This window comes from Pyrgilauda ruficollis, unplaced genomic scaffold (assembly GCF_017590135.1).
Source record: "Pyrgilauda ruficollis isolate IOZ18807 unplaced genomic scaffold, ASM1759013v1 scaffold9, whole genome shotgun sequence".
NCBI lineage: Eukaryota > Metazoa > Chordata > Aves > Passeriformes > Passeridae > Pyrgilauda > Pyrgilauda ruficollis.
The window spans coordinates 13720833-13745279 of record NW_024531043.1 but is presented as its reverse complement, the minus strand read 5'-3'; the positions used below and the strand labels follow the sequence as shown (position 1 = coordinate 13745279).

Sequence of the window (24447 nt, the reverse complement as noted above, 5' to 3'; positions counted from 1 at the left end):
AAATTAAAACATGAAAATAGTCTCATGTGGAAAAAAGAATGCATAATACACAAATGTGCAATTTTACTGAGGACACAAACTTTCTGAAAAAAGTTAGTAGGTCAATGTCACTAAAATACAAGTTAATAAATATCTTTTTCAATGGTATGTTCAATCAGAAAAACGCTGGATTTCTATACAGGATGCCTGATGAATGTCCAGAAATACCCTCTTTTCTGTACCTAAGTAGAGAGAATAAGGTACACTAAGACAATGGGGCTACTGACCATTAGTTACTGACTTTAAAGGGCCAACCCCTCACATGGAGGCTCCAAGATCTTTCTAACTCATGGACATAAAATCACATCCCTTATTCAAAAACTACTGTCTACTACTGACATCCAAGTATACAAGCATTTTTCTGAGATCATCCTGTGCATGAAGCATTTCTCAGCTTAAGGTGGTCAGCAGGCAAGACAGTTGTCAAATTTAAAAGCAGAAAATAATAAACAACAAAAAAATTGTAACAAAACCCAACTGCAAACAATTAAGGACTCCAGAAAAACTCTAGCTAATGAAAGATGTTTCCTTCTTTATTATTGTGTAATACTTTTCACAGAAACATAGTATTTACAAATATACACATACAGACTGCTGATCATAAAATGTTATTGAAGAATTAGTCAAAAAAAACAATTTACAAAACCCAAAAACTTTTCAAAGATATTCTGCCTGAAAAAATTTAATGAAATTTCAAGGAGATGCTTCTGTACAGAAAGATAGGTTTTAGTTCTTGAGTTCTGGTAAATTAGGCGAGTTGTGAACCAAGTGAGCCAAGCTCAGCTGTACATTTGAGATGAGGCAGTTCTTTTCCAATTGTTCTTTTCTTTTTCTGATGGTCAGTTCCAACAGGTCTCAGGAGGCACTGGTTTGGATGTTTTTGGAAGCTGCAAGCATTGCTCTCACTTTGGCCATAAGATCCTGTAAAAATAAAAGGAAAGTGATCTGACATGTCTGAGCTTTGAGCAGAGCTAAAACACATGACTGCAAAAATCTACATGGAAGGGTTAGCGTGTATTCCAGTCACGTGGGATACTTGGAGTCATGACTATCAAATGTTTAGCTCATAGGCTACATGAGTCAAATAATTTGGAGAAAGTTCCTATGACAGCAACTGAATTCTGGTTTTACCAAAATGCTACAAAGTGCTCTGCATAAATATTTCAAGCAGTTTCTATACAACAATGCACAGAAATCACATCAATTGAGATGGAAAAACTATGACCATATCTTCAAAGAAACCCTGTAATGAACACACAATTACTAACCACTAGAGGTTTACAATGAGAAAAAAAGAAAAGAGAAAGAGAAAAAGAGAGAAAACTAGTAAGACTCTAAAACAGAAAGGTTTTTTCCTTGCTTTGTAAATCTGAACCAAAAATTTACACAGCAGAGGCATTTTCTCATATGTCAGTGACTGTGAAGTCAAACAGACTCAGTCACGTCTGCGCATCCAGTTGGAACAGCATTACAAAAAGAAATGAAATTTCATGTAAACAGCATTGAATAACTGGGTTGCAAAAAACGATGACAAAATAAAAAGTGTGTATCACTAACAAATCAGAGTTACTTAAACATTTGTTCACAAATGCAACATAAATAAATTCCTTAGTGCTTTTAAAGCATTTTGCATCTGAAATTCTCAGAACACACCAAAGGGGAATTTAGCAACATTATTCCTTCTGCTTTACAGATGGAAGGATCTGAATGAGAAAAAGTACTGACTTGGTTAGGGTCAGCCAGGACAATGGCAGCACAACAATCTAATAATGAGTTAAATTCCGTTTTTTGGAGCCCTTAATGATAAAGAGATGATAAACTCATCTGTATTGAAAAGTATCTTGCAGATTCACCTAAGTTTCATTCCTACTTTTTACTTTTTGCAAATAGCAACCAAGAACTGTATTTTGATTCAGTAATCATTCCGTCTCTTACAGCTGTATTTCAAACAAGCAGTCTAATATTAAACTAGGAAATGTTATGCTATAAGCAACATTTAACCCAAAAATGCAGAAACCAATGACCTTTGAAGGGTATATGTATTTGAAGGGTGGGATGTTTACGCTCCTTTAAAGACCATGCTGCAGTTTGTATCTCATTTCTCATACCAGGAATTCCCATGCATTTGTGTGGTAGCATAAGAAGTGCTGTAACATTAACACTCCTTTTTCTTTCTCTGCTGCCTATACTTGCTATTTTCCCTGAATAATCTTTTTTAGGGTTTGTCATAAGAAATTGATCAAATTTGGTATGTAAGGTACTAGACCACTAGTATTAATTTCCAACTACCACTATTTCCACAGCAGAACTAGATTTTTGAACAATATTTATTTCTTGAAAGAATAACTTATCCACTGAAAAAACATCAGCATATAAAAAGCAGCTCTGATTTTCTAATGTAAATTTTTCAAACCATAATTAAGACAATTTTTCCTTTAAAGTTGTCTTATCCAATTGAAAAAAGTTAAATATTTCTTTCTTCCACAAAACTTGTTAAGAGCTCTACATGGTAAGATGGGGTTTTGATAAAGGGAGTATTGTAGCATAACGTGGACTTTAGCATTTTTACAGTGGATACAATTGCAGCCTAATGAATTTAGCTTGGTCTTTAGAGGCTTGATTAAAATTGAAAGGACAGCACCTAGAGAAGCAACAAAACTGCTGCTCCTGTAAGCAAACAGATTAGGAACGACAGCGAACATGTCTCTACATCATACATGAAGTTCAGAATTGTCCAAAGTGGTAAGAGAAGAAAATAATATGTTGGACATATTTGATTAGGCAATATACTCTGAATTTGCCTATTTGTACCTGAGTGATTTTACTCTGCACTGACGACACAATTGCTGAAGATATTTGGCCATCTTTTTCCTGAGAGACTCCCCTAAAAATAAAATTAGAAATTTATAGTAAAAGTTTTGAAAATGCATTTCACTCACCATCTTGACTTGTGCTTTACTGTACATGTCTCTCCTGTGTTAGTCAACAGCTCTCTCAGTCAACCGGAGCATCAAAGTCAGGGTCAGAAAAATCACTTGTACAACTGCTCAGACAAATCTGAACAGCAGCTTGAGAATTTTTAACAGGGCTGTTCTATATTCTAGAAATAATTTAATCATGAATCTTGACACATGTTACAATTCAAACCACTCTATTAAAGGTCTGCTTCGAAGAGTTCTCATTTCACGAAAGCTTTCAGTTTCCAACTTAGAAACAGGTTGCAGAATTCTCTGCACCAGTTTTACTGTAAGGTTGAGATATTTACTCCAGAAAGCAAAAGAGATCCAACATGTTTATCAGACTGATGCAGATAGTGCTGTGCTCCCAGTGACTTTTACTTTTGATAAGCACAAATTGCACAGACACAGAGCTCCTCACCCCACGACTCTGGTCACAGACACCCTGACAGTCAAGAGGCAGCAGCACTGCAGTAAGACAGTAACAAAGCACGGTACCTGGAGCGTTCCTGGCTGGATTCCCTGCTCTCCACAGGAGAGACACTAGTTGAATGTACAGAATTTTTGTGTGTGGATGGTTTGCCTGGTGACATGGATGGTGAGGGAGACCTAGCTCTGGATTTAGTACGTGATCTAGACCGCCTCTTCTTCTTCTTTTCATGGGGACTTCTGTGAGAAGAAAATATTTTATTGAACATTATTTAAAGGAATATTACACTAGCTAAGCTGAAGTTACTTTGCACACTTCTGAAAGCTTATGTACCTTCTTCCTCAGGATGTTTCTCTTGCACTCAGCAAGCATTAGTCTTACCCAACACCGCATGTTTATGGTTGTACAAAATACTTTCTCAGAAGCTCTTTTTAATATATTACCTTAGGCAACTACTGGTTCCTGAGGTTCTCACTCGGAATGCAGGACAACAACAAAAAGCCTTTCACTGGAGATTTGGAGAATAATTGTGCTAGAGGGAAGCTCCTTCCCAAACAACACTAGACACTAAGGATGCAGTAAGAAATGTAAGAGTTTATATCCCTTTACAATTTTCCTAGCTCATAAAGTAAACAAAACGTGGAATTATGGCTATGTAAAATATCTACAAGGCAAGCCCACAGTTTGTTTGGTTTTTAAAAAAAAAAAAAAAGCCCCTTTCCTTGTGATCCAACCTGCAATGCAACAAACCACAGGATCAAAATTTTAAATGACATGCTGTATTGCACTCAGACTAATCTGGACCTAACAGTGTGCCTAAGTGCAAACTGTTTCAAACCTAGAAATTAGATCCACAAATGTTTCTCAATATGAAAGCTGAAACAAAGGACTTAGGGGTACCTGATGAGCTCATTACTGACAGAACGGAACAGAGAAGCAATATTAAGCTCAAAGAGAATTCAATTAGTAATGTATTAAAGATGAAACTATCAAATCTTTTTACCTGGCTATGAACTTATGTCCGTATGATTTACATACTAGTATTGATATTACTATAATTAGAACAACTAGAGTGATGCCTAAATTAGAGGTAGGCAATATCTCACTGTAAGCATCTCTCTCTAGTATGCACTCCTAGAAGTCTATTCAGAGGAATGTTCTTGAAGCATCTAGAACATCTGAAAGCACTAAAACTTTTAGCCACCTTTTAAATATCCTATTAGTCATTCCTTTACTTTGATTTTTCATGGGAATTTTCTACTTTAAAAGGTGCTATACCATAATGTATTGAATTTCCATATAAACAGCATACAGCTCTGAAGCTTAGAATTTACCCCACAATTTTTATATAGAGATATATTATATTTTATATAGAGAAAACACTCAAGATTTAAAATTGCAAAATCTCCTTACATTTTTCCTGAATAAAAAATTAAGTGGCAGACAAAAAACCCCACAGCCTCTAACATTTTCATGACTACATAAAACCATCAGCTACAAAGTCAGTTATTCCTTGACTAGCTATGTACTTTAATCGCCTAGTTTCTTAAAACATCATCACATAACTAAGCTGTGAACAGATCTCACATTTGAATCTTGAAAATCTTGGCAGACATTTGTCATGCAAGTAAAGTATTTTACTCTAAGTTTTTTCAGTGTTTTTCATCTCAGATTATGATGAACAAATAGAACAGCTGAATGATGAAGAATCTGTTCCATAAGTGAACATGGAAACTGGTCCATCACATTTTTACTTAAAAATTTAACATTTCGGGGCTGAAACAGTTTCTGATTTAACTTCTGCAATCAGAGCTGCAAAATATCCTTATCTATGTTTAACTACAGTACTCCTTCAGTCTACCTCTTCTGTACTTACTGCCATATTTTATTGTGACGCTTTCTGGTTTCCTGTTTGAGGCTTAACAGAAGTTTAAAATTTTGACCTATATAAGCAATATTATTCACAGAGGAATGTAATCTATTTCACAATTGCCATTATAATTTACAACTTGGAGCAGCAAAATTCTAAAATTACTTTATAGTTTTAAATGCTGAATGGTCAAGCAGCAGACACACCAACACAGCATTAAGAACAGCATGGAGATGTGAAAAATGAGTCTTTTGTGCATTTATAGGAAAACAAATATTTTAAGCTTCCATATTTTCCGCTCAACCAAACTTGCATGAATTCCACAGGAGCCTCTATTATGTTCATTTGATGAATGTTAAAAACTAAATCATTTGAAGTATACTTAGGAAGTTCTCAATTATGCCTACCACACATCAATTAATTACAGGCTATCAAGTGATGTTGTCATAAGAAACAACAGAGTTTTTTAAACTAAGCTGAAAGTGATCTCTTTCTTTCTTATTCCACAAGCCATACAGAGAAACAAGTTGAAGACTAAATGCCATTTTGATTATAATAGTTTAAGAGCGACTCTGTGCAGGGTGCTCTCAAAATAATACCACGATTCACACTTCACATTCCAGTCTGCCAGTAAAATAACTGTAAAATAACTGTTTGTAAATCAGCGTTGCCCTTATGCACATAAGATGTGATGTCAAGAAAGCTGACATCATAGTTGTGCTATGACCTGTACAGAGGTCATACAGCTTGCACAATCACAGCATGAGAAAATGATCCAACAAGAGCGTAATATGAAACTCCCAGTGAAATCTGAACTCTGATGGCCAGCAAACAGCAGTGTATTAACATCCACCAATTTGACTGTACAGCTGCTGTTCAAACATATGCAAGAACAGGGAAGAATGACAAGTGCATCCATAATTTTTTTTTTCCCAAAAAAGTATTTTTCTATCAAAATAAATCTCCAGAACATACAAAGGTTAAGTTCTAGCTAAGGAGTCTACAAGACATCAGGCTGTTAGGATGCCAAGACCCCACTGTCCAGGACCAGGAGCCCTTACTTGGAGCGGGGCCGCTTCCTGCTGTTCCCAGGACTATTGCTGATGCGATACGCTGTGGGAACGCTTCTCTCGTCTCTCCGCCGTTCTGGTGTGTGAGCCCTTCTCCGGGGTGACCTTGATCGTGACCTGAGGAGAGAAAAAACATTCAAAAGTTTGCTTTTTGTTACTTATTTCAAAGCTTTTACTTCAGTGGAATTGTGCTTCACCAAATGCAAATACCTATTTTATACCAACATGGTGCATTTAGGCTCCAAGACTTATCAGCTGCATAAAAATTTCTTGCCTATCCAAGACATTTGAGATGAAGTTATCCATTGCTTTTCATGCCCAATAGGGGGCTAAAAAAATGAAATATTTTTCAGTCTTGTTTGCTATGACAACTTCTGTATTATTTGATGGAAAAATTTTCTTTTAGTCCAGCCACCTTTTGTGGCAACAGTTTGCTAAAATTGGTATGCAGAAATCCAATTTGCACGAAGCCTGGGATTGGCAGTCCTGACCTTGTCTTCTCAAATTAGTGGTGTGCTTTTAGAACTGATGTCTCATAGAGATAAATGCACATTCTTGATGCAGTGGCTTGTCTAATACTGACAAGTCCAGGAAACGTCCTGGATGTTGCAGAACAAACCTAGCACAGACAATATTTTCACCAGTGCAAGTGACCAACAATGCATTATCAATGTTGTTTGGCACTAGCACTTTGAAATATTTTTCCTAGAAAAGTGAGAAGGAGATCAAGAAGAGAAAATAGAAAGCATGCCCAGTTAAGATCAGAGATCTTCAGGTTCACACAATATAGATAATATATACACACCTACAAAGTCCTGAGCCATTTCTGTTACACCTACAACAAAAAAGCCCAGCTGAAAAGAAATTATCGCAATGGCAGATAACTGTTGCAAATTAACTGCTTTGACACTTATAAAATCTGATCTTTACCAAGCCATTGAGAAGGATTAAAAAAAAGGAAAAAACCAACAGATTATAAAACTTGGGTTCAGTCAGACACCTTGACATTTTACCAGGATTTCCCTCAAAAGAGCTCCAGCAGTCAAATCTTTTCATTGCCCAAGTTGCCTGATAATTTTTCCACTCTGCTGCTGCTGCCACTGATGAGCTGCTCAGACTCGGCTCCATGCTCAGTGTCGCTGTGGATGCTGTGAGTCTGTGATATGGAGGCACACACTTCACATCCAGACTAAAATGTCCTAGTTTTGGTATTAACTAGAATCCTGAAAAGGCTTAGTCCCTTAACCAAAAGCTGAACCTTAGTGAAACACGCCTGTATGGACCAGCCTAAAAAAAGTCCAAACAATCAGAAAGAAAAAGACATTAGCTTTATTTTTATGAACTGGCATTTGTGGTTCTACAGCATTTTTCCAATCACCAAATATTAAGAACTTTGGCCATTTGCTTCAAACAATTAGAAAACAGCTACTCAGTTTTACTGCAATATGTAAATTGTAACTTTCATTAGACTGTAATTCCAGAAGGCATTTTATTCCTTTATGACTTATGCTTAGCAGGGTCCCAAAAGTTCAAAGGGTTATGAAGCTTGGCATGTCTCATTACAAAACCGGAATAAAAATTATGTGACTAGACACTGCCTCAGCAATAAGAAAATCACTTTTGTAGGAGGAAAAAACCCCAACACCAAACAACTTTTCTAACAAAGAACAGCTACTTCCAAGTCTAATGAATTCCTAAAACTGAGGCAAAAAGTCTCACACAAACTCCCACACAGGTGCACCCTATCCAAACTTACCGCAAAGTAACCTGTTAATAAAATATACAGCTAATTACTGCTAATACTCATTAACTGGATATATTATGTGCTTTAGTACTACTCTATTACTAAACAGTATAAATGTTTGCAATACTGCAAAGAAGCTTAGACTTTCCATCTCTAGTTCAAAATGAACATCCAAATTTCACCCAATCAAATCACTAAATTATTTGGTATATAACAAGTGCTTCGGCTTCCCTTAATCCCCTCTCACACTCACAGATCACTAGATTTATCTATGGGTAGGAAACAGAGATTGAGGTGAACATACTGTTCTTTACAGTTACACATGTGAGCTGAAGAGCCCACTGCCACCCCAGCTCTGACACCCAGCATCACTGCCAGAAACAGCTCAGACCCAATTCTTTAACGGTGCTTGGAAGCCCATGAGAAATAAAAACACTGATTCAGTATTTACTATATTTACTACTAAGATACCAAAACCTTTGTTTTCCAAGACAGATTTAATAAACGTGCCCCATCTTTGATATCAAGTACTTACTTGTAATAACTATTTACCTCTCTGGGAATGACAGGTTTGCTCTGCAGCACCTTACAGAACTCTGGGACACTGTTTACTGTGTACATGGCTCGTTTCATCTGTCGTGTAGGTCTAGCATTAAAACTGTATGATACCGAGCTTTATAGGACTAATTTTATTCCAGAAAATAACAAGCATTTATACAGGGAATTGCCATTAGCACACCGCATGCCACAATTAAGCTGGTACTATCTGGGCTCTCTATATAGCTACAACTTTTTTAAACTTGTTTCTGTAACATAGGTATGCTTTTAACCAGAGAAATGAATATGCAAAACATGCTCTGAATCAACTTCATGTTACTGGAACAGAATTTTTCAACTTTACTACTGTTGAAGATGCAAAAGAAAATAAAGCACACCTTCGATTATCACCATTTCTTCTACAAGGCCTTTACTGTTCACCTCTAACTTTTATGAAGTTAAAATATTCAAAATGTTTTCAGTGCAAAATCTAGTGCTGTTTTTCTGCATAATTTTCAAATTCAGCCAGCCAACATCAAGCTTATTGAACTTCTGAGATTTCCGAAGTCAACAGCTCATCAAGGAAATATCTAACTAGATTTTATCAGGTGTTGTGGTGATTAATGATTTTCATGCTGTTGTGTGCTTGTCATTTGATTTGTGCCAGGAGGCAAACTCAAGACAGCAAACACAGATTAGCTCCTGTAGATTACCTATCCTTGATGACTTTTGGTTAAGACACAGCATGTCATGACAACTTATTGACAAAGGTCATCAAATAAGCAGCATGTCAGACTGATTGTTTCAGTCCAAGTTGTGCTCACTTAATTCCTGGCATCTCTGAATAGCAGAGATTTCTGCAGCAAAGTATTGTTCTTAAACTCAAAAATCAAGTATAAACTGGTAAGTTGTAACACGTTAACACTCCTGCTAGTGTAGTTAAGACACCTGATTAAACACATGATGGCACATTGTCATCAGGGGCTAGCAGCTTTTTTCAGGCATGAGCCGCAGACAAGAGACACAAAGAGGAAGTACTGTATGGATTCACATGCGTCACATACACAGCTGTGGCAGTATTTATGTGCAATTTGCTTGAACTACAAGCTTCATAAGTAGCTACACTGTTCTGTATGCTGATCCACAGAACGTACCCTCAAAGCCCTTCCTACTGACCACAGCACTACAGCATTCAGGTATGACAAATTTTACAGACAGTAAACTTTGAAGGTGCCTAACCCAAATATCTCTGATGGAATTAACAGCATCAGTAAAACACAGTATACATCATCTTACAGCTGGATAATTAGCATAGTGTATTTAATCTCATTAATGATTAAGTACAGAGTTAACAGTACTGGGCTACATTCTTCTGTAGTATCTCTCTTTCACCTCTGTTTTCACTCTTCTTGGATTCCTGCCATATCTCTCCATCATATTTTTTTCACTTGTTACTCAACTGCTTTGTTTTCTTCTGAGCTTTGCTGCTCAATCACCTAGTACTCTACCTCTATTTCTTATCTGAATATTGTCTAAGTTACTTTGCTCCAGTAACAACCACAGATTTACTAGCAAGCTCTCCTCCTGCTATTATCACATTCCTACACACTATTACTAGGTATTTCAAAGAAGGTCAGGAAAAAGCATTTACTGGTAAGTTTTGCACTAAGTAATTAGAAATTAATGATTCATTACTTCACTAAAAGGATTTTCAAAAGACTTGCCACACTTGATCTGTATGTGCCACAAACTGCCTTGAAGGTGACTGTGACCTTTGCAATGGGTATAAAAACACCTATGTAACTGAAGAAGTGCAAAGATGTTTTACGTGTTAACCCACACAGAACGCTAAAGAATGTGTTTGGTTTCCAAACCCACCTTGAATGCCTGACAGTCCTATAGGCAGTGGGAAGTGAATGTTTTGCTTTTGAATGTGATCTAGACCTGGACTTAGATGATGAATGATACTTGAATGGTGATCGAGATCTTGACTGAGATCTTTTCTTGTGTTTTTTCCTTTTCTTTTCCTTTTCTTCATCCCTAGGAAGATCTCTGCTTCTGCTTGAAGACCTTTCTGCTTGTTTAACTTCTAAGGTGGGTAAAGTTCTGACTGCAGTCACAGGACATGGTATACTACTGATGCTCTGAAATCAAAGATAAACAAAGAACAGTGATCAGTTTCCAAAGTTAGTCAAAGTTAGTTAGCGCTGCATTGGGATTATGTAAAGTGTGCAGAAGTAAGGCTGACATCTTCAAACACATGCATCCAGCAAAATTTACTGGAGGCCTGTACAGCTCCCCAAAGATACACATGCAAGTTGGTATATACATACTAAGACTGTCAGCTTAACCAGGACATAGTTCTGAAGTTTTCATCTTTAGTTTTTAGAAGAAATGTGTTCTAAAAGAATGGGTACTATCAGGCATCTTTTAGTCTATTTACATGTTTTACTTTAAACAGGATAAACCTGGAAATACAATCAGGAACTACTGACATTCAAAGCTAAGTCTTAGTGTCACTTTCCTCCATGAACTGTTCTGTTGGGATGACAACTTCAACAGCAAAATGAACCAGTGCTAATAGAAATTATGTCTGAACTTTTCAAAATAAATGTTTGAAATGTAAAGGACTGGGAAGATCACAAAATTTATTAATCTCAAAGACAGAACAGGTCTATGCACAGTTAATGTTCAGTGAGTAATTCCAGCTGAAGGAGATTAAGCAAAATCATACCACAACATTTTCAAATTATCAGCTTGAACCCCAGAGCATTCAGCTCAATGCCTTCTTTAGAACAATTCAAGTCAGGCACCATAGATATGCTCCTCATTTCAAAGCCTGTCATTCCCCTAGCTGTCATTTCAAGGCAACTGGAGAAATCAGTTTCCCTGTCGTAATTTCTGCTCCACCTCATCTGAGTTTCACTGTTTGACAGAAGGATGCTTATCATGACTGGAATAAAAAGTAATACAATAAAACCTGAAATAACCAAATGAGAAACAGGTGATCTTTTTCTTTCTTTTTACCCTTCTCCAACCATGAATACATAAAGACAGTATTTGAATAATCAAAAAGGCAACTCTGCTTCAAGTTAGAGACATGACATTTTTTTCATACTTTAACTGATAACTGCTATCACAATATATACAAAACCTGCAACAAAGCAGTACTAAAGTAGCTTATTTCAAAGATTATAAACATTTTACAGCATGATTATTTGAGTGGTTTACCAGAGGCCTATTTCAAATCTCACAAACTCCATATGTAACTGGAGACACCTCACAGACACCTCATCTCCAGTTTCCTAAGAGGCTACCAGAGCTAACTTTCATTCCTTTGACAACATTATTCACCTCTTGATACGGTACCTGAGCCTTTGCTTTGAACACTACTGAATATGGAATAGCCCAGTCTGCCTTGAAGTAAACATCTCTAGTAGCTTCAAATGAAAAAGCTGTAGGCAAAGTAGTGTTAAGAGGAAAATGAGAGAGGAGAAAAACCCAATGGTTTTCACTGCTCAGGTTCATTTGGCCACATAAAACACAAGCTCTCCTATCACTACCAAGAAGGAAGTTAATAAATGAATGATACATTTACTTTTAGCTCACACACAGAAATTTTCTCAGCCACCTCAACAAACAACTACACAATGCTAAGCCCAACTATATTTCCACTAAAAGCATCCACTGCTGCCACTGGGCTCTCCTTGACTTGCAGGAAGCTGACACTAAGGTGTGACAGCGCTGTTCAGTTCTCTGGGTAGCACAGATGCAGGCTTGCTTGCCTGGTGGATTGGAACACCACTGCTTCAGGCTACTGATGAATCACATCTGGAGAGCCACACAGAAGTTAACTTTAGCTACCCCCAGATGAAACATGCAGGCTCTTCAGTGAAATACAACAGGTAACACACCGGGAGAAGTCACTCACCAATCCACCACTGTGCCCAGATGCTCTGGTGATAGACGTCATGTCCTTATGACAATCACCTGAAACAAATCACCTGAGGCCACTTCCCTCAGTGGCAACTCCAGCTGCCTTTAAGAAAAACAGCACCAGCAAAATGACTTGATTCACCACCACAGCAGAACACAGAGCTCAGTGAAAGCAGTCAGCAAACTGCTAGGCCACAAATAAAATTTCTAGGTGTATAAATTCTTGGAAACAAATAAACTGTCTTGGAAAATAAGGTAATGGGAACTGAAACTGGAGGCATGAAAGCAGAAAAGAATAAAAACAACAAAATTTAAAAAAAACCCACAGTAAGCATGGAACTGGGAGATTACAAAGCATTCTGCTTTAACTGATCAGGCTCTGCCAATATGCAGGCCAGCAGAACAGTTTTGGAAATCATGGAAACAAACCTGTTACCTGATGAAATTTATTATACATCTCAAGGACTGAGAGATTCACATTGTGCAAGTGCTCTTCTAAGAAGTTAAACTGCAAACATTCAGATAGCATTCACTGAATCTCACCTCTTTGTCTATTATTTTGGCCTTTACTAAATGCTACACTGTCTCACAAATTCTCTGGCAGAGTTGTTCTTCAGAATTTTATTTGCATGACTGAAGCAAATCTGACAAAAGTAATGCCAAAACATGATTTGACAATTCTTGTTTAGCAGGAATGGATTAGGAAAGAGCTCTGTAAATAGGGAGAATTTATAGCCATATGAGAACAGAAAGAGTACTTCAGTGCATTTGCATATATGCAGTATTCATAAGCCCAGAACACACATTAGTTATTCTGGGGTTACACTACTTAATCAATACATAAAGTCAAAATTAGAAATTAACCAGAACGTGCTTATTGCAACAAAACAAAACCCTAGCACTGTGTCTGGCTCAAACAAAATCAACTAGCAAAGGACATTATCAATAATATTACAAACAGCTTATATGTCTTTTACAGAAATTGGAATCCTATGTTAGATCAAAACTGCAAAGAGTGAAGAATGTCAGAACTGTAAAGAGTTAATCAACAATTCTTTCAGTTCAGTAAAATCCAAAAATACTCCAGATTCTTTTCTGCCACTCTTATCTTTTTTCCTCCAGGTTCCTCAAAGCTTATAGTGAAATATTCCCTGACTGAGAATTAATAACCAGCTGTCTACCAGCAATGGAAGTGTATTATTTGTGTATTCATTGATTTGTGTAACAAAGGAAGCTGTTACTTCTATTTAGAAGTTTGTCAGTCCTAGTATTCATAAACTGTCCCAAAATATTCATTTGAAGAGATAAAAGTATTTCTTATAGAACATGCTCCTACAAAATTTGTTCTATAGGAACTCAAAGACTCAATAGTTTTATCAGGGTTACTCTGCTGCACTAAAAAACAGCTATTAACAGTACACTGACCATGGTATCGTCTTCAAAAACAGAGAAAATTTTAACAGGGCCAACTGCAAAGAAATTAGTGGCTGTGAATCTGTCTGATGTGTGGATCAATATGCCTTTTTATTTTGAAAACTAAAAATCAACGCATAAATATTCTTAACTCCTCACCTATCTTAATTAAAATAGCAGTTCCTGATATTTACCTTTTCTCTCCCCATTTAATAATGACTGAAGTATTTATGCTATAAGGAATTACAACCCTCATGTAGTTTTTGGTAGCAGGGTTATTGAAATGAAAAAAAGTTCCAAATGCTAGGAAGTTATCTACCCCCTAAATGACACATTAGTATGCAACATTAATGTTTTTCCTTTATCTTGCTTTTTCAAAAGGACAAATTTACAAGCAAACCCAACATCCCTTCCCACGCAAATCAGAAGATGTAGATACCTACAGTCTACAAAAAAAGTTAAGAAAGAAGTGAATGGCTCGGAAATATTCTAAAGAATTTTTTTGTTTAAATACTTATGGGATGGATTTTATTAGTCAATTACATTTTGCTCAAAAATTAACAAAGAAAATACACAAATGTTATACACTGATATTATTCCAAAAAGGCATGCAGGAATATCGCCAGTCCATTGCTAAAAAAGTAGGATAAACTACAGGAGTGTGAAAGACATACACTATCTACAGCTGTTGATAACCCTGTTATGCTTGACAAAACTAGAAGCGAACCTAATTTTTAAAACACAGCACACTTCTATTTCACTTGTAAATAAGACTACTTTCCACAAGAAAAAATAATTGCTACATACAAGACAAAAGTAAGGACAAGTCATCTAAAAAAACAAATGACAAAACAGGGCTTCAAAACCTGGGAAGACGAAAGGGCCAAAAGAAGGAAAGTTTTGCTTTGTGCCACAGAATCTATATATTCAGAGGCATAACAGCAGATGACATTTGGGACAAGCCATTAAAACAGCATCACTTTCAAACCATGTGCTTGTCTGATTTTGCAACATAATGACGGTAGATTTCTCTTTAAATCAGACACTAAGGTTTATACAGGTAACAGTTTGGGTATAACCAACTGGCTTTTACGTGGCTATCAAAGCACCATCACCACTAAAACATTTCTGACATAGAGTAAAATATGACATTTGAACATGCAGAAGAAAACATGTCACATCCCACTAATGAGGATATATAATCTTATTTCTTAAAATTTTAATTAAGCCAAATGATTTTGGAATGAGATTTGCATTTCAGATCATGAAACACCTCACTTTATTTGTTCTAAAGTAAAAAAGGCAGTTCAGTGAAGCACTACATATAACCTGGCGTATTTCAGCTTGGCATGGAAGAACTGCACTTGTTTGCTGCTCCAGGACAAGGAACCTACATTCACTGTAGAATGAAGGCAACTTCTCAGTGACGCTGACAGATGTGCCAAAGAGTCTATGTGCACCAAGACCAAGAGTCTATATGAATTACACATGTAAGCACAAGAAGGGAAACATCATCCTGTTACTGTTTGTCCATGTCCTGAACACGGGCACAGACTTCACTGGCCACAGCATCGCTGGAAGCTCATCAGTTTTGCAAACTGAGATAAGCTCCATGCTTTCCAAGTACTGGTTTGAGGAAATATTATGCATAACTGTACTGTTCTAATGCATGCAAGGATGGTGAGGAGCCATTTGTGAAAAGCTGTGCAGCTCCACTACTCAAGCTTTTTCAGCCTTTTGTTTCTCTTGCTTGATTTCACTTTAAAGAAAAACAGGAAGCCATATAAAAGAAATAATTCCGCTATGGAAAACAGAACTATTTTTAAGATTCAGCTGAAGCCAAAACAGCTTAGAAGTGCTCTGTTCTGTGGTACTGACTGTCCTTTACCTGCAGTTAGCAGAATCGATTTCATTCAAAGATGTAATGTATACTCCGTACTACTGATCCTTTCAATAAATACAAGGTATCAGGAAAAGATGACAGAGGTCACAAAAGCTTTGTGCATTTAATGTGTTTCTGCACATCGTGATAAACAGGTTTTCAGCACAAATGTATGCTGTATGTACACATAAATAGCATTACTTGTTTTTTTATATACTTATTAGGCTGGGGCAATGTAATGAAGTCCCATAGATATTGTCAACTCCTCTTCATGCTTTATTATACAACTCAGTCATTACTCCATTTTTGAGACAAATTTTAAGCTACAAAAGTCATGTCACTAAATGAACTCTAACCAATGTATATCAGGTCTTTGTTTCCTGGACTCCTCATTGCATGTTCCTACCCCCAAAACAAGAAATGAAATACATATTTTAGGTGGACACAAGTATTTAATTTTTTTCTTTGTTTTCTGATTTATGCCAATTATTTCCACTGACCAAACTACAAAATTTTACATATCTTTCTCACTCAACTTTTTAACATACTTTCTTTATATTACAGCCACTGTAGTTACCTCCTGTTGCATCTGCAATCAGTGTCTTTAAATGCATCTTTAGTCTGAAACATGGCTGAAAGTCTGAAACACTACTGAAAAAGCTTAAGAAACCAAACCAGTGCTACATATTTATTTACAAGCTGATTTAGACATCATAACGCAGCATATTGGGTTCTCAGGGTAAATAGAACAGAGGTTAAACAAATCTGCAATATTATTTCACTCATCTTTCTTCAATACAATTTCTTGACTCAAATGGGCTGTTACAAATAGGTAAAACAGGCAAGGAGAGTAAAAGGCAGATTATTTGGAATGAATGGAAATGGATGCTTTTTTGAATATTGCAAATGGAAAAACAAGCTTGAAAAACATTCATGTTTCAAAATAAGCTTTTATCTACAGAAGTCTATATACATGTATGTATATAAGTGTGTCACTAAGCAAATCACATTTAGCAGGAATATTACATCCAAAGACATTATGGCATTTTTGACTGTTCATTAAAACAGTACAAGCACTCCCAATACAATAGCCAATTTTACTTTTAAAAAGCAAGGTCACATCAGAAAACATTTAAATACACATCTGAAATTCTAAATAAACCCTTTAATAATGAAAGCACCTCCAAACCATTTCTACTGGTAAGAAACAGTGAAACTGGTGACTTTAACATTCTCAAATACACTGGAATTTTTTGTGTAAGAAAAAAATAGATGCCTTCTCTGAGACTGTACTTCTGTGGAAGAAAAAAACGTTTCTAGAAAATCAGTTTACTGAGAAGTAGGATAGGGTGTAGTTTTTTGTTGAGAAGCTCACTAGCAGTAAGTTCAGATGTGAGCAAGAACATTCATCTGCTCTTCTGAAAAAGAGTCAGCTGTCACTGGTTATTTCAGGCATTCTCTTAAAGAAAAGTATCAAAGGAATCTTAGCTTAGAAATATCCGTGTCCTTGACAAATTCCCTTGAGAAAAAGAGCAGAACTGCAAATATGGGATGTTTGGCATTGGCATTGTCTCTTTTCATTCACTCTTCAATATATAACTGAAAAGAGAAGTACTGAACACTTGTGTCGGGGGAAATTTGTTAGCAGTAGCAATGAAAAACCCAAACAGGATCTCTTTTGGGATGTGACCACACTTAATTCACATATCTGCTACCCTCTGCTAGTATGGATCACCTAAACTGCAGGTATGTCTCTTTCAACTGTTCTCTTGAAAGTGTTTTGAGGGGTAATCCATTATTTATTTGGAAAAAATCAAGAACTGGGCAATGAACTACTTGCTAGGTACTGGAATTCTTTCTGAGGGAAAGTAAACAACGGAAAGCCATGTCATTCTTTCTTGTAGCCAGTCTGTCACAATCAATATCTTAAATTTTCCATCACTATCCAGAGATTACATTTTGCTTGACTAGTGCAACGAAGAGTGATTTTACTGGCTTTTCTGAAAGCAATGTAATTCCAAACCCAGGAACCCAAGATTCTACTTCAACAATATTTGTACAACAGTATTTGTAATGTACAACAAAACCACCAATATACACATCAAATAAGAAAGTATCACAGCTTAAGTAAGCTATCCCAATACTCTTGCAAGGTGAGCATTCCAACATGTGGATCACTAGTATATAGTTAAAATATGGAAGCTCCTTTTCCTTTCCTGTCTAACTGACCTAGGAATTGTGCAGCCTACTTCTCTACCAATTCTTTAATGACAGATGAGAGACATACGTAAGATAATGGAAAAAGCTTAACAGTGTTTAAAATTCAAAATTCTCCCCATTTAGAAAAGCTTCTATTTCATCAATCAAGTTCATAACACACTGTCAGAGTCACATTCTAGAGGTAAGTTTTCTACTAGCTTTATGGGAAAGAGAAATTTATTTCTTGCTTACCTCACTACTGAAGGAATTCTCCTCAATCTTCTCAGTTTCTGCCTCTGCCAGAGGGTTTTTGAGGGTCTGCAAGAACAAGGCAGCTTTCCTTTTGCGTTCTGCTTGTAGCTGCTTCTCCTTTGATTCTTTGGAGGCCTGTGCAAGCTTCTCCCTTGCTGCAGCTGCTAATCTATCCTCTAGTTTCTGCTTTGCTAAAAACAGAATTAAGCATTAAGTTTAGAGTGAGTCATGCTTTGGGAACTCAGGCTTCCTTAAAACAATCACCAGTCCCCATCACAAACGAGCAAGCAGCTCCAGCCGTTCTCAAGCCTTTCCAATACAGCCATTCAATGACATAAGAACATCAGCTTGAAATTAAGAAACTCCAAGCACCTCAATTAATAGATACATCATCTACTTAATGTAAAGCAGACATAAAGAAGTGCAGGTGAAGCAAAAACTTTTAACTTAAAATTACAAGAAAATCCAATCCTGATTATTCAGGATACTTGTCCTTTTCTATCTATAAAAGCTACCTAAAGAAAGCAGCTCCGTAAATTGAGAAGCTTTTTCTTTTAAGTCTTAAAGTGATGCTAACTCTCCAGTTTGCTCTTTCCACTGATGTGATCTTCACAGTTTCCAGCCCTATTTAAATATATGTTAATATGTTTATAGAAAGAGCTGCTCCAGAAATTTTCAGAAACTGTTTCATCATTGTAACAACCAGCAGATTTTGTTGTGTGTGATTACATGTTGTATGTGATTACAAGAAGAGAATAAGCCAACTGATTTAACTATGCATCTAACAGCTACTTTGTGTAATGTTTTTAAAATTTTTGTGTTTTGTATATGTACAGGCAACTGGATTGTTTTGTTCACAGGTTTTTCAACACACAGATCTTCCTAAGTGTGTTTTACACTTCATTTTTATTATTATACAAAATACTTCATATTTGCTTTAGATATGTAATGCCACAGCATACTCTGTGCTACTACAGTTTACAAAGCAACTGCTACTTAGATTCAAAAAACCACCATTTTGAAAATGAAAAACCTGTGGCATACTCGTAGTTGTGAGAAATACTGAGTTTTTAAGCTGGTAAATACTGACAGAACATCCACTTTAATAAGCATACTCTGCTGTGAAACAGTCTTGGGGAGGAATGGGTGAAACTGGATTCTCTTAAAACATCATTTCATTCAAATTCACACAGCATGCCCTTCTGCCCTAATGCACATTCACACAGTAACAGGAAAAACTCATACAAAGATTTAATGGCACTGCATTATAAGAGCAACAAAACATCAACAAGGCGATATGAGTCTATATGGGAGTGCTACAGAAATGAAAAATAGCTTGTAGCAATTCACTGTTCGCTGAAGAAAATGACAAACAGGTATGTCTTTGCTGGGCTTTGATAATGCAATCTGGAAACTACACAGTCAGTGCTTTACTAGAAGGTTGTAATGAAAACCAAAATAAAATTCAGAAAGATCAGGCATTAGGACAAACCATTCAACCATCCCTGTGTGCTCCAAGTTTGATTTTGCCTGAGCAACGAATGAAGATTTCATTGTTAAAAGTAAGAAAGAAATTGTGAGAAAAAAATTCTGATTCATTCTTATTAACATGACACAGAAAATATTCAAAACACCTAAAATGTCACACATTTTGTTTCACAGTTTGTGTGAAGGACTCAATACATTTTGTTTTCAGTGCTGCATGGAGTACCTTGTTTAGCTTCCAACTCCTCCTGCGTAAGTTGAGGCTTTTTCTCTTCAGGAGCAGTACAAGGAGTGGTAATTGCTGGAGTATGGTTTGATGCACTGTTAGCATTCTCTTGGCCTTCCTTTCCCTCCTCTTCCTCCTCATCACTGTCATCATCTAATTTAACACGGTTTTTCTCCAAAGGAAGAAGGTCGTTTTCTTTGGCCTTGATTGCAAAGCTTATTGGAGCAAAGGATGCTGTGAATGAATGGGTAAGATTTCACACATCATTAGACTACAGTAGAAGGCAGGTTCAATTTCCTGACTTCACCTATTACTCCTGCAGACTACACCTCAAAAAAAGTCATCATCCTATTATGCCAATTATTTTGGTGAAAAGGACAACATAATGCTTTTTTTACTCTTTCTGTGTTCTTAAACAAACATTGGAAACTTCATTTGCTGTGTAAAGATCTCAAAAAAAAAAAAAAATCCAAAACCTCAGCATTAATCTCTAACCCATTTATCCAAAATGACACTTTTAAGAAAAAAGAATGGAAGAACAGAATTTCTCACTACTTAGTACCATACAGTCTGCTGCAATACTTACGTTTCTCAAGATGCTTTTTGCATATATGCCCTATGAGATTGCAATTAGGAAGATTTAAATACAGTAATTAAATTACATACCATGGTTTATAAAAGATAAGCTTTGATTCTGGTAATCCTGGGGTAAGGAAATATGCTCAGAAACAAAGAACTCCAGAATTCCAAGGGAAGAGGTAACCATGATTTCCAATTTTTTCATGGGATAGAACAAATCCTAAAATGGGATTTTATTTCCTCAGAGGCAGAAGAAAGGTCTAGTATGGATGTTATGTCTGTCTTGGAGGCAAATACTGCATTTAGGTTATAATAAATTGGGATTTGTACCATATTAAAGGAAATGAAAATAAGTTTATAGGAATCAGATTGCCACGAAATGACTCACTGGTTATATTCCATTATGTAAATTTGAACAGATTACTACCATTAAAGTACAGGTTCCAGTTTGCCACTTACTAATAGCAGGACAACTGAAACAATACATATTTCTTGGTGTACATTGCAGCTCTTAATAAGTCATCTTTGAAGGCAGGGAAGATTGTTCCTTCACCAGGGAAGCTACTCAGGCTGTTCAGAGAAGAAACTGCAGAATCTGGACAGTCAGACAGTCACAGCAAAGAGCCCAGTGTTTGCTGGTTGTGGAGGAAATGGGATCGCAGTGAGAAGCGGGAAGAGAGAATTCCAAAGAACCACAGGGAGTAGATGAAATTATCAGTAATTAGGTAAGCCACTCAAGTGGCAGGAAGGAAGTTTCCATCCACTGAAGCCCAGTTAAAGAGTGCTTTTTCTGTTTTGATTTTTTTTTCAATGGCTTTCAGTTCTAGTTAAAAGATGCACATCTTTAGGTTTTAGTGAAAGTAAGAATTTTTAACATATCTTCTCCTGACAGGACAATAAATCAGCACCCAGATAGAAACAATAATTTCTCCAACTCAGGACACTAACAGTGTGCTAGCTAGCTTTGAATGGCTTCCAGAGAGATCTTCCCATTCTGTCCCTCTGCTGCCATAACTGCAAGAGGAAAAACATTTCATTTAGAAATGAAAGGGGTCTTTTCTTCCAGCATAACTAATGTCCAACATGAAAAGAATGAGCAACAAGCCTAGACTACTTCCTCCACATGTATCCTTTCAAATAAGGCCACTGCTTTCCTTCAGAATGAATGATTTCATTCTTGCACAAAACTTGTAACTGTCAAGTTGAAAATGACAAAAAAAGATTTTACTGGCATCTCTGATAAAAGCCTTCAACTTTGCACAAAACTGAAGTAAAACAATTTATTGTGTCAGACCATAAATACCTGATAGTCTGATAAGAAAGAAATATGAAAATAATCAAATTACTTATTGCAGACATTTTTTGATGCCTTCAGTGAAAATGTATTTTTCACATGATTAAACTCTTTTCCCTACTTTCCCCTGCCTTCTTTTCTTTCTTTATATATAAGTTATCAAATATTTTCATGCCAAATAACTCATGTTACCATACCTTTCACCAGTTTACCATCACTGACAGCTTTAGGAGGAATATCCTTTTTAGTTCCTGGAACTCCCTTAGCACTCAGCTCAGATGCATCTTCAGGTGCATGTTCATCACCAAATTGAGTCTCACTCTGTGCATCATTGGCAGTGTCTGCTGGAACATCTTCAGAAGAAGATACTCCCTTTTCAAAAGAAATGAGCAGAATTACTAACAGGATACTTATGAAATCATTAATACAATGTCTGTGGAGCTGCAGTTTTGTCAGCCATTAGAAAAATCACATTATCAGCAAATCACACAACAGCTGATTTTACATCACTCAGCACTCATGACCATAATTCTGCCTCATGTAAACCCACAGGCTGTAAAACCTACAGACCTACAGTAAGAACGTGTTATTTTACAGCAAAAAAAATGTTCTTCAGCTCATACACTTTTGCCAAAAACTGCTTTAAAATTATATTTAAAAATGAGACCCTAAAAGCATGTACTTCTTTTGTATATTTATTTAGGTCTTGATTTCCAGGGTCCCAAACCAAATCCACAAAGTCAACTCCAAGGGAGAGGGTGAAAGCTTATGACACTTTTTCCTCATGTACAACTGCATGTAAATTCTTCGCATAATCAGATTTCACAGGAATAATGTTCGATTTGTTCCAACATTCTGCTGAAGAACACTGGGCCTAGCAAGGTTTTTGTTGCAACAGATGTGCTGAGATTTTCAAGGAAGTAAGAATTACTGGTTCTACCATTACACGACTGAATCATTCAGCGTGATTTCTGAACTCACAGCAAAAAATTTCAAGAAGGATATTACAGAACATTTAAAGTATTTACACGGTGAGTCATGTGGTAACATTAAGTAATTTAACATAGCGAACCAAGAGTTTGGTTGCTCTGGCTGTTAAGCATACATGACATTGAAACTGAGGCATTTAGCTGATCTTCCCTGCAGCCATTCCCGGACCAGCAGAATTGATTTCTGAAAGTCCTCGAAGGGGAAAAGCACAATGAAATCAAGCACTTCACCCCGTATTTACTGAAGTCAATAGTACGGTTTCTTATTAATTTTAATGGCCAAAAGGAAAAGCATCAGTTGCATTAGTTGCCTATACATATATTACTACAGCATCAAGATAATATTAAAATCATTATTTTAAGAAACTTAAGAGAATAGCATTATCTACAAAGCCATGCAGTACAAAAATATGCATTGCTACGCTCGACCTCAAGGGACTTAAACTGGCTTCAGTTCCTTTTTAGCTGTACTCATTTGAACATTTAAAATGAATCCCTTACTATTATGCTTTGGTTAGTGTACAATTTCCCCCCAACTAAATGTTAACAAGTCCTTATTAATTATGTGAGTATTATGAATTCAACCCACTGGTTTGCAAATTACACTTTCTAGAACAACAGTCAGCATTGTAGCACAGGACAATTTTGGTTGTAATTTATCAGCCGAATAAGATCATATTTACCACAGCTTATCTTTATAAATAGTGATTCCAAAACATTTTTTCACTATTAAAACAAAACATCAGACACAAGTGTTCCAAACAGCAACCATTATTGAATTTCTTCATTTTCCACAAAGCAATTCCGAGGAGTTTACCCACAGGCCTACCTTCTTCAGTTTAAGGCTCCCCAATCTAAGCCTTGAGATGACAAATGACATAGGGCCTAAAAAAAAAATAGCTCTTTCCCATGAAAAGTTAACATCAGATAATGTAGTTCTGATATTATTTGCAATTTTCTTTTCAGTAAGAGAACAATCTAAATAGCTAACATGAGAATAGTTAAAAACATGGATGCCAAGTCTGCCTACCACCTTCTAATAACACGGACTAGAAGAAGCAAAGCAAGTAGGAAACTGCTGTGAGATTCTGAAGCTTCAGTACTGTTGCAGTCATGACTGGACTCGAACAAAACCTCCCTCAGAAAAAGGCACATCAGAAAGCTCCTCCAGCCTCTGTGCTACTGTTGTACAAAGAAGGACGAGGCATATGGGAAGGTATGGGGGTTAAAAGCCAGAGCTAACCTTTCTGACAGCAGAACACTAATCACAATCCTACAAAGCTCAAAACCTACACAAAGCATATTTCGCTCGTATAGAAAGCCAGAAGATTTTCAGGTTGTCATTTTATATTACAGCCACAGTGGAGTGGCAGATAGTAAAAAGCAAGAATTAAATCACACCATCTCACAGATCCTTACTTTAATGCTGTACAAAACCAAAAACCAAAAAAAAGCATTCACATCCTTTGCTGATCAATTTCTCCCTAATTCAGCGTTCCACTTTTAAAATGACTCATGGTAAGACAACTGGCAAGTCCTTTTCTC

General features: G+C 36.5%; 1 protein-coding gene across 6 annotated transcripts in view; it reads right to left on the bottom strand.

The window, feature by feature from the left end:
• Positions 1-551: 551 nt before the first annotated feature.
• The window catches only part of LOC121364808 (splicing factor SWAP), a 37071-nt gene continuing 13175 nt past the window's right edge, over positions 552-24447 (bottom strand). For 4 of the 6 annotated variants that reach the window (XM_041488374.1, XM_041488376.1, XM_041488377.1 and 1 more), the window contains 8 exons: positions 22111-22285; positions 20041-20274; positions 18330-18520; positions 10526-10791; positions 6358-6483; positions 3495-3665; positions 2851-2923; positions 552-960 (listed from right to left, as the gene is read on the bottom strand). In XM_041488374.1, coding sequence (XP_041344308.1) covers positions 895-960; positions 2851-2923; positions 3495-3665; positions 6358-6483; positions 10526-10791; positions 18330-18520; positions 20041-20274; positions 22111-22285 — 1302 coding nt within the window. In that variant the 3' untranslated portion in view covers positions 552-894. Of the gene's footprint in view, positions 961-2850; positions 2924-3494; positions 3666-6357; positions 6484-7366; positions 7654-10525; positions 10792-18329; positions 18521-20040; positions 20275-22110; positions 22286-24447 lie in introns of those variants that run through there. The other 2 variants (XM_041488380.1, XM_041488375.1) reach the window with 2 other exon arrangements.